The 11,038-nt window shown below is 37.3% G+C and overlaps 1 protein-coding gene across 2 annotated transcripts; it reads left to right on the forward strand.

The window, feature by feature from the left end:
* The first annotated feature begins 1,992 nt into the window (after nucleotides 1-1,992).
* Nucleotides 1,993-10,881, forward strand: LOC140135669 (uncharacterized). 2 transcript variants are annotated; one of them, XM_072157254.1, is made up of 5 exons: nucleotides 1,993-2,089; nucleotides 5,715-6,015; nucleotides 7,507-7,631; nucleotides 8,247-8,359; nucleotides 9,119-10,881. In XM_072157254.1, the coding sequence occupies exons 2-5, from the start codon at nucleotides 5,716-5,718 to the stop codon at nucleotides 9,304-9,306; spliced, it is 726 nt and encodes a 241-aa protein (XP_072013355.1). In that variant the 5' UTR covers nucleotides 1,993-2,089; nucleotide 5,715; the 3' UTR covers nucleotides 9,307-10,881. The 2 variants fall into 2 exon arrangements, with proteins under 2 accessions (XP_072013355.1, XP_072013354.1); XM_072157253.1 differs by lacking the exon at nucleotides 1,993-2,089 and adding an exon at nucleotides 4,508-5,588.
* Nucleotides 10,882-11,038: the final 157 nt, after the last annotated feature.

An 11,038-nucleotide genomic window follows, 5' to 3' on the forward strand; every position in this document is an offset into this window, starting at 1 on the left:
ACTCGGAATTTACTTTCATGGGCCTAATCTATACTGTCATGTTGGTGCAAAGTAGAGCATTTGAGATTGTTCATCAGGTGGTAAAAGTTGTTCCTGAGAGCATCCTATGTCCCGCTGCCTTCAAATTTCAAGCCGTAACAGTGAAATGTTGAATGATACCAGGCAGCTGTTATCACCCACCCCTCCCCCATAAACACAACACACGCCCTTCACATCCACACACCTCGCTCTGCTTTCACTTTGCAATGGAGCTTATAACTCCCCATTAAGAACTCACGAAATCATTTTGTATTCTTACATGTCAAAACTAAGCATAAGCATGCCATTATCTTGCTATTCGGGGGAGCACTTCAATTATATGAGAATGAGGCCTACTAATCTCAAAAGACTATTCGTATTCAGCAACATCATTAGTGATAAATATCATTAATAAAAGTTGTAAATGATCCAATAAAAGCGTCTGAATTAGGATGACGATAGATCCAATGGAAAAAAGTGTGTGTTGGGGAGGGGGAGAGGGGTACGGTGGTGGATGGCAAACCATGTGTTCTGTGTGATGTTTATGAGTTATTCAGTTATATCAGCGAAAGTATAAAATGGTAAAACAAATTTAAATTGTATATAAAATGCCGAAAAGTGAAGGATAAATCATTAAAATTGTCATTAGATATTTTAAAACGTTTTGGCAAGAACCGAGGAAAGCAGCAGTAGGCCCTATTGATAAAGTTGAAGCCCCGTTCAAATGCATGTAGCTAATTTCTCTACTGAGTAGAGAAATTACAGATTCATGTAAAATAACTTATTTTGTCTTTAATACAGGGATTAATGTTTGCGCATCGAAACTAACAAAGGTGCTGGGCAAGGTGCTAAAATCTAAATTTTGCTGATTCATGGATTTCTACATTCTCCGGATGAAATCACTGAACAGGTTTTTTACAGCCTATACATAGGCCTACTACGCATCAGTCACCTTCACCATAGACCCTAGAAAATAACGCCACTGAGCGCCCCCCGGACAAGACAAATTTCAATACCAGTTAGAGGTACTTGCCACTGAAGCATGATTAATATTAGCTGCTAGTATTGCATAATATTGTATCGTGTGCACAGAAGAAAAAATATTACTATAGTCTGGTCAGTACTAAAAGCGCAGAGTGATTTTATTTATTGTATTTTTAATTAAAAGAACCACTTTTTAGGTAAGTTACACAGCTGAAGTTGTGATAGTATTGAGATACAACAATATCATGGTATAAACAAGAATATGTTACTTTGGTAAAAATTTCTATTGTCGCTACCCTTAAACATCGGGTCGGGTCTGTGGTTTAAATAATCACACGAATATGGCATGCATTCGATGTTCATTTTCACGTGCTTTGAATGTAAATTTTGGAGTCTATGTACTGCACGTACAGGCTAAATACGCATCAATGGGTATGACCTTGCTCAATCCATTCCAAGATTCATTCAACTGGAAATATTAATAGTTGCCGAGTCATTGAGTTGAGCTTTACCGGTTGCTTTCCTACGCCGTTACTGAACCAGGAGGGTGAAAGTGCATAGGAACAATGCCGGAAAATACGTCACGCTATTGTTCGACCTAGGCTACATCATTTTTAACGCATGCGTGTTCGTCAATACAGCTTTAGACTCCTCCACCTTCGCAACACGGTATGTGGAGAGACTGGAATCACACTGACGGCAGAGGAGAATACTAGCTGGTCAAACAGTTTAATTCTATCAAGCATATAATACCTGAACAATCATCGTCATTTGATCTATTTACTACAGAATATATTGTATACACAAAATATAATTTTAAAATAGTAAACCTGTTAACTTATATATTTATGTACTAAAATATAAGGACACGTGAATAAAATCATGTCGAAGACAAAATGGCCGCTAATCCGCCTATTGTGAGACCTAGGATACATATATCAAAAGAGGGCAGCAGACTAGGATGCCTATCCCTTTGTCTATTATTCCTGACTGAACTTATATTCATGCTTGTCAGTGTCTACCCGGTGTATGCCTACTAATCACTGTTGTTGCCTACGCCGTAACTAAAAAGCTCTAAAACACTACAGTAAACGACGTAACTTTTCGAGGAACTTCCTCATCGTCAGCCGATGTTGTTAGCGTATGGTTCAGAAGGCCAGTCACTGATTCAACTTGACGCATTTATAGATCTTGCGTGTCCATTTTCAAAAGTGGTATTCTCGACATTGAAGGAGGTTGCAGCATCGGCTGACGACGCACACCGACACCGCCTGGCTAATAATTATTTGGTGGAGCAGAGACACTAAAATGAATACACGGGATCCATACACGTGAATTGCTATGCACGATTTTGATATCAGACGAAAATCTTCGAATACTGGGTTAGAAATTGATGAATATCTCCCGCAAATGAATTTTTCTCAAGAAACCAGATGTGGTCTCATACACTTGAAAATACGTGTTGAACAGATATGATAGTCGCTATAATGCGCTTTGAAAATTGGCCGTGCGCTTTGAACTCAAAATCTGACCATTTTATATTGCGTTGGTCCTGTAAGATTTCACACCACCAAATAGAATTATATCGCTGTGCGCCCTTAATTTCACTTCTTAGAAAAACCCATGGATTCTCAATTTAACATTAAAATGAGCAGAAATTTGCATAATTTTAGCCAAATTTGGATTGGTCATGATTAGTAATATTATTTCCTGCAAGTGTACCACAGATGGGCGAGATCAAATAACTTTTAATGATTTTAAGCAGCCTTTTCTTTACAGAAACACTGGCATGGTTTTGCCTGTAAAATAGGCAATTCCCAGACATCGTAGACTTCGAGGGCCAGTCGTAAAAAATAATGACGGTCAACCTATATTTTTCCCAGCCAGAGGGATCAGGCAAGGGCTGATTTCAACCATCATAGCTGTCGCTTAAAACTGAGTCGCTCCTGTGAAGAAAAAATGACGTTTTCTTAAGGCAAATTTAGCACATATCTCTATGGGACTCTGATTTGGTGGTGTGAGATCTGAATGGAGCTGTGTGTGTGAGTCTCAACTTTTGATTGAGCAAGTTAGCCCTGTTCCAAATTTGCGTTTGCATCCACCGAAGAAGTGCATTGACTGAATTTATGTAATTAAAGGCTAAAATTGAAGAGAACTGCAACATTTGCTACAAATATACCAGTGCTGAGGTGAGTTATGACCCGAAATGTGTGTTTGAGTGAAAGATTCCATTTCGTAGAGTGACTAAGGCCCATGCAATGTTTACAATCATAATATTTTGTAAGCTTACATCATCAATGGCATGCAATGACTCAGTGCCAGATAGAGAAGACATCAGTATGGTGCTAGGGTACTGGTCGGAACTCATGAAATAGGCGAGTGGATCAGGTAAGCTTACGGTGTGTGTGTGTGTGGGGGGGTAGGCTAAGCTTATGATTCCACTACTGATAACCCATGTAATGTTTACAATCATGATGGTATGCAGTGACTCAGTACCAGATGGAGAAGACATCAGTATATGGTGGCACGTGGGCTAGGGCACTGGTTGGAGCCCATAAAATGTGCCCATGGCATGGATCAGGTAAGCTTATGGGGGGGGGGGGGGGTAGACTTAAGATTTCACTAATAGGCCATATAATTCAACATTTATAATTCAGGCATTGTGGACATGTTCTTCTTTGTTTCTGCGTGTCTGCCAAGCTTCTTGTCCCTCTTGACTGTAAATTGCTGAAAGGCTAAGTCTTGGTGAACTTTTAACTTGGTAATCACAATGCTATCTTCAGTAGATAGCAGATGTCAGAGACACAATGATTCTGCTTGAAATTTTTTTTTAACCAGCTTCTTGCTCAAATTATGCTAAAAATAACTTAATTAGATTAAAATAGTCTGAAATTAAGGACAATCAGAAACATGTTGGATCATTCATGGAGCTGTGTGTGTGAGTCTCAACTTTTGATTGAGCAAGTTAGCCCTGTTCCAAATTTGCGTTTGCATCCACCGAAGAAGTGCATTGACTGAATTTATGTAATTAAAGGCTAAAATTGAAGAGAACTGCAACATTTGCTACAAATATACCAGTGCTGAGGTGAGTTATGACCCGAAATGTGTGTTTGAGTGAAATATTCCATTTCGTAGAGTGACTAAGGCCCATGCAATGTCTACAATCATAATATTTTGTAAGCTTACATCATCAATGGCATGCAATGACTCAGTGCCAGATAGAGAAGACATCAGTATGGTGCTAGGGTACTGGTCGGAACTCATGAAATAGGCGAGTGGATCAGGTAAGCTTACGGTGTGTGTGTGTGGGGGGGGTAGGCTAAGCTTATGATTCCACTACTGATAACCCATGTAATGTTTACAATCATGATGGTATGCAGTGACTCAGTACCAGATGGAGAAGACATCAGTATATGGTGGCACGTGGGCTAGGGCACTGGTTGGAGCCCATAAAATGTGCCCATGGCATGGATCAGGTAAGCTTATGGGGGGGTAGACTTAAGATTTCACTAATAGGCCATATAATTCAACATTTATAATTCAGGCATTGTGGACATGTTCTTCTTTGTTTCTGTGTGTCTGCCAAGCTTCTTGTCCCTCTTGACTGTAAATTGCTGAAAGCCTAAGTCTTGGTGAACTTTTAACTTGGTAATCACAATGCTATCTTCAGTAGATAGCAGATGTCAGAGACACAATGATTCTGCTTGAAATTTTTTTTTAACCAGCTTCTTGCTCAAATTATGCTAAAAATAACTTAATTAGATTAAAATAGTCTGAAATTAAGGACAATCAGAAACATGTTGGATCATTCAGATTTCACACCACCAAATAGAATTATATCGCTGTGCGCCCTTAATTTCACTTCTTAGAAAAACCCATGGATTCTCAATTTAACATTAAAATGAGCAGAAATTTGCATAATTTTAGCCAAATTTGGATTGGTCATGATTAGTAATATAATTTCCTGCAAGTGTACCACAGATGGGCGAGATCAAATAACTTTTAATGATTTTAAGCAGCCTTTTCTTTACAGAAACACTGGCATGGTTTTGCCTGTAAAATAGGCAATTCCCAGACATCGTAGACTTCGAGGGCCAGTCGTAAAAAATAATGACGGTCAACCTATATTTTTTCCCAGCCAGAGGGATCAGGCAAGGGCTGATTTCAACCATCATAGCTGTCGCTTAAAACTGAGTCGCTCCTGTGAAGAAAAAATGACGTTTTCTTAAGGCAAATTTAGCACATATCTCTATGGGACTCTGATTTGGTGGTGTGAGATCTGTAATACCCTGTATGGACTACAGCGTGTAGTACAGCTGCACTCACTGTAGGCAGTATAAAAGTCGATGACCATTGACCTCAATGGAGTATACAAGCTTATTCACGCACAACCAAGATCAATAACCCGGCTATTGTGAGTAGCCTTAGTTATGTCCCTCGACTAATTATTAGTTCTAAAGAGCTTTAAAGGTTTGAACCAAATGGCTAATCGTGGCTGTGGATTCAACCTACCATGGCGATTCCTGCCATGAAGATATAGGGTCGATGACACTGTGCGACGAGGAAGTTTCTCGAAAGCGCTCCCGGTAAGCGCAATAAACAAGTAGTGTTGAAGTTTAAATTACTTTCATTATTGTATGAATCTGCAATTCTATAGCATGCGGTGTCGCCTGCTAGCATTATAACGTGGGTTCGGTGTACTTCTTTCACAGAATGGCGAATAAACAAAAGAATAACTTCAACATACTAATGCAACAGTGGCTAATAATATACTTTGCATGTCAAGTATGTGCTCAAGTACCTATACCAAATCGACCATTGGGTTTCCCGTATGGTTCAGAAGGCCAGTCACTGATTCAACTCGACGCATTTATGGATCTTACGTGTCCTTTTTCAAATGTGGCATTCCCGACATTGAAGGAGGTTGCAGATCATTATGGAGTGGCAAATCTTCGCCTTAATGTTGTTCTCTTCCCGCCACCATACCATAGAAGCGCGTGGCTAGCAACGCAGGTAGGTAATGTCCCTGTCAGACTTTCCTGCCACTTACCGCTGCGGCAATATGACGTATCAGCCAATGACAAGCCGATGCGCATGCATCACGCCTCTCAGCGGTAAGCGGCATTATAGTATGAAACCAACATTAGGGTTAAGTGCGTTGGGTGGCGGACAGGAGGGGGGTTATTACGTGCATGGATTTCATATAAATTTGTAAGCACTCTTTAACAAAGTCATGGTTCATTGAATTTACAACTTTTTGCACAAGATTTGCAATTTGAAGACAATTGGCCATGGACAATATAAGTGTGCTTTTTCATTTCATTTTCTACAGATTTACCACATTCGCCTTGCTATAAAGATTGAATTGGGTTATCTGTTGACGTATTGAAAAAAGGTATTTTTAGGGGGAAGTGTTAGCTTTCGTTCGATATAAAAAAATTCTGATTGGATGAAGGGAACACTTGAGGTTTTGACAAAAAACAATCACAGTTGCATATTTTCCACTAGATCTCACACAGCTCTTATGATGCTATGCACTCAACCGTGTAGTATAAACACAGACTGCGTAGAAGCTAGACTCGCTGTGCTTGGATATATCTGTGTACGCGGGTGTATCGAGGTGTAAACCGGGTGTGGAAACTGTGCGTAGAATCGTTTTGAAGCCAAACCTTTTCATATGTTGCTATGTTTCTTCGACGACAATGCCTGCGCGATGTTGACGTCACACGTTGGTTTTGTGTGCGGAAATTTAGTCAAATTTCCTATTACGATCATTAAACCGTGAGCCATTTAATGCTAACTTGTTTCTCCCAACTTGACACTTACAAACTATTCAAAAAATGGCATTCCTAATAAAGATTTAGATGACTGAATCAAGTTACCATTTAATATAAAGTCTGCACAAAAAGTAACTCAGCTGTTATAAATACGCCTAAAGATTCAGAACAAATAATTGTTTTCACAATATTTCAACATAGAGAGAAGGATGATTTATTTACACGCATTTTGATACCCCATTCGTCAAATGTCGTTCAATATTAACAACACAGTAGTGCTTTTACAGAAAAATAACCGAATTTAAAAGTTGCAGTTTACAGCGATCAATGGTTATAATGCCAGCATTGTAAACACGTAAAACCCGCCATTATATTCACGCTTTCTTCAAATCAATACAAATAACTGCAACTTTTAAATTGGGGTATTTTTCTTTCATAACACTGCTGTATTGTCAATATTGAACAAAATTGGACAAATGGGGTATCAAAATGCGCGAAAATAAATCATCCTTCTTTTTATGTTGAAATATTGTGATAACAATTATTAGTTCTGAATTTATAGGCGTATATATAACAGCTGAGTTACTTTTTGTGCAGACTTTACTAAGGCGCCGGAAGATGTTTATAATACAAGCAAAGCCCGGCACACAGAGTCCCGGCCGGGGCTGGTGAGTTGTAATTAGGGCCTGGCACCTGATATGATATTTTCTTCTTTTTTTAAAAACAGAGTACTTTCATCATACAGGACATGGATTCGTCAGTAACATTTAAATGGATGGCGGATTTTTTCGCTGTTCAAAAAAAGTTCTTCAACGACCCAACACGGAACAAAAGTAACAGTGAAATAATGAGGTATAACCAATTATACAACGAATGAATAAATAAATGAATTAGTTAATTAATTCTGTACCCGGTATGATACCCGACGTAGTCGGTAACGAATTAATTAATTAATTAATTAATCAATTAAATACTTTTTATATTTATTTATTTATTTATTTGTTCATTTGATTTTGGTAATATTTCAAGCTTTTTTCCCTTTGTTTCTTTTTTCTTTCGTACGTTCTTTCTTTTATTTATTTATTTATTTATTTATTTATTTATTTATTTGTTTGTTTGTTTGTTTGTTTGTTTGTTTCTTTGTTTGTTTGTTTGTTTGTTTGTTTATTTGTTTGTTTGTTTGTTTGTTTCTTTGTTTGTTTGTTTGTTTGTTTGTTTGTTTGTTTGTTTCTTTGTTTGTTTGTTTGTTTGTTTGTTAGTTAGTTAGTTAGTTAGTTAGTTAGTTGACTAACTAGTTAGTTAGTTAGTTAGTTAGTTGACTAACTAGTTAGTTAGTTAGTTAGTTAGTTGACTAGTTAGTTAGTTAGTTAGTTAGTTAGTTAGTTAGTTAGTTGACTAACTAGTTAGTTAGTTAGTTAATTAGTTAGTTATTTTCGTACTATTTCAAGTTTGTTTCCTTTGTCTCAGTATGATAGCCGACGTAGCCGGTAACGTAGTTGACAGGTCAGCATTTCTATCAAAGCTTGAAGAAGATGAAGGTGATAGTGACGCAAGAATTATGTGGAAATACTCCTGCTATAGTAAGTTACATTTTGACTACTCAGTGCCAGAAGTGGGTAAGTGCAATAGCTACTCTGTGAACATTTGCCAGTTTACGCACAGTATATTGTACTCATCTACACATGGCAGCTGTTACCCACTTTAGGCACTGAGCAGTTGATTTGTCGTAACGAATTAAGCAAACTTATATAATGAACCACCTGTCTTGAATCACTGAAATTTCAGTGAAGTAATTGGATTCCTTGCCCCTATAATATACATAACTTTTGTTACCAGTGTGTAGTTATTTTTTTGAGAAAATGCAAAATTAATCACCAAATTTATCAGGGGGTGTAGCACCACCTTAAGAACAATAGTTTCTACATTTTCTCATAGTCTACAAAATTACCCGTTATGTATTATTTAGTTAAAAGACCAATTATTGGAAATCAAATTTGGTTTGGGTAAAAGACACACCACATGTTGTTGAAAATTACTGACTGAATTAGGTTTAAATGATTTTCTGTTCCAAACGACAAGCTTGCTATATACTTTTGTGTGTGCTCATGACGTGCAAAAATCAGTTTGCGAAATGAAATTCTGCAATAACTTCAACGGCAAGGGGTTTAAGTTCCCGTATAAATGTTTTTTTTTACTAGAGCGAGCATTATAGCATTGAAGTAAATGTGAGCAAGAAATTCAATCGATGTCGTGGAAGTTACTTCATTTTGAAAACTCTATATTATTTGAATACGCCTATTTCTAAACATACTTTACGTATCTTTGCATTATTCTCACAGGATACATGAGTGGAACACCCCAGTTCCTTGTCAATGGCGTCACCTTAGCAGCAAGTTCCTCATGGACATTAGATGATTGGAAATCGATTATCGATCCATTACTAGGAGTGGACGTCGGTAGCAGGGAACAACATACCAAAGAGACAGGAAACTATGTTATGCCACGAAACTATGTTATGCCACAGTGATGTTATTATTAACGGGGTTCAGCTACCTATACCAAACCATTGGTACATGGTACTCGACATTGCGAAAGTTGTTTAAACAATTAGCCAAATTAAATAGAATTTGATTAAAAAGAGTAGAAGTATTTAGCTACAAACCCAAGCGATATGAAAAGATCACGATTTTTTTTCACTTGAAACAGTAAAGCTGAATTTATACTCGATCGCTTTAGCAGAAAAGCGAATTTCACGCATGCTCAATGTTTACTTACATTTCCAGAGCGTCACCAAGCCGATCAATCGATTCAAAAACGACGTCGCTTTTGCAAGTTGAAGAAATTTCAACTTCCCAGCGATATCGCTTGACACGTGAATGCGTCAACCAATCATATTATACAACCAACTGGATCTATTATTTGGCTATGATTAATTTACCTTTCTCGATTTTTAACTTTTGGCGATGAATTAATTCAAAGCAATAATTATTGACAGCAACTGATGTTTTAAAAATGTATTTTGTGGCATTTAGAATATTTTAATTGTCGTCTGCAATCGCTACCGCCGTGATAAGTATAAATGCAAAAGCGACGGGCGATGCATTGCAAAATTCGGTGATTGCAAATCGCTTTTTCAAAAGCGATTAATCGCATCGCTCGGCGATCGAGTATAAATTCAGCTTAAGATAAATAAATATTTCACCTTCTGTTGTCAAATTAAATACATGTACATGTCAAAGATTTTATCATGGTAAGTACTGTTCTCTTTGTCACTCAAGACATGTTAAAAGACAAACAAATATTGCACTCTGTTGTAAAATTAAAATCATGTCAACGAAATATTGCATATCGTATACGTTATTGAGCAATTGTTACATAATCATTTCTAATCCTACAAAATGAATGTTCTTTTATTAACTGTACTGTGCAGGTATTTAGATATAACATTCTATTCAATTTTCTGTATAAAAAGTGGCACAAAGGGTTTTCATACATTTGTGTTTAGTGAAGCAGATCTCTGGATTGCCTAAACCACAATGAATAAAACAAACGGTATTTGAAAGCTAGGACTGCCCCCTTGACTTTGATGTAAGCATCATGTCACAACAGTATTTTCTAATTGCCAAAGATGGTGCTTTCCACTTGCACAATTTTTTTTTTTGAGACAGTTTTATCTCTTAAAGACAACGCAGTGAATAAAGAAAATACTTTTAATACTGAAATGCTGGTAATGAGTTTTTGGTGCTTTGAATAAAATGTTACTGTTGTGCCCGCGGGACCACTCACATTATATGGCCTGTACGCATGAGTGACCAAAAATAAGTAAAAAGGGGTGTCTTTTAAGGCAAGGCAAGTTACGCACGTGACGCATTTAGGGTCTAAAAAACACTGATTGTCAAGAATAAGGGTAGTTGTCTGAAAATAAACAACTTGCTTAGGGTACTTTTATCATTTTTGGTAAATTACGAGTCCAAAAGGGATAAATTTTCTTCATTTTTACTAGCCAAAAACTCATGGGGTAAAATCTATATTAAATTACCTTATTAGGGGGCGTATAAAAATTTGGTCACGCATGTGTACACTATCATACTTGAGTGCCCCCCCCCCCCCGGGCTGTTGGGGAAAGAAAAGGTTTTAAATGATTATTTTCAACTATTATACCTTTTAAAAGAGTGATAATGAACTTTATAAAAACTTATCAATGTGTGTTTACCAAAGATCGTTATTTTTGATTGCTGCTGAGTCATTGGAGATTATTG

This window comes from Amphiura filiformis, chromosome 16 (assembly GCF_039555335.1).
Source record: "Amphiura filiformis chromosome 16, Afil_fr2py, whole genome shotgun sequence".
Classification (NCBI taxonomy): domain Eukaryota; kingdom Metazoa; phylum Echinodermata; class Ophiuroidea; order Amphilepidida; family Amphiuridae; genus Amphiura; species Amphiura filiformis.

Bases quoted from the DNA above. Each gene is read 5' to 3' on its own strand.
- LOC140135669 (XM_072157253.1), top strand. From the start codon at position 5,548: ATGACACTGTGCGACGAGGAAGTTTCTCGAAAGCGCTCCCG. The intron at 6,016-7,506 runs GTAGGTAATGTC...TTTTAAAAACAG, and splicing joins GCGCGTGGCTAGCAACGCAG to AGTACTTTCATCATACAGGA. The intron at 8,360-9,118 runs GTAAGTTACATT...TTATTCTCACAG, and splicing joins GTGGAAATACTCCTGCTATA to GATACATGAGTGGAACACCC.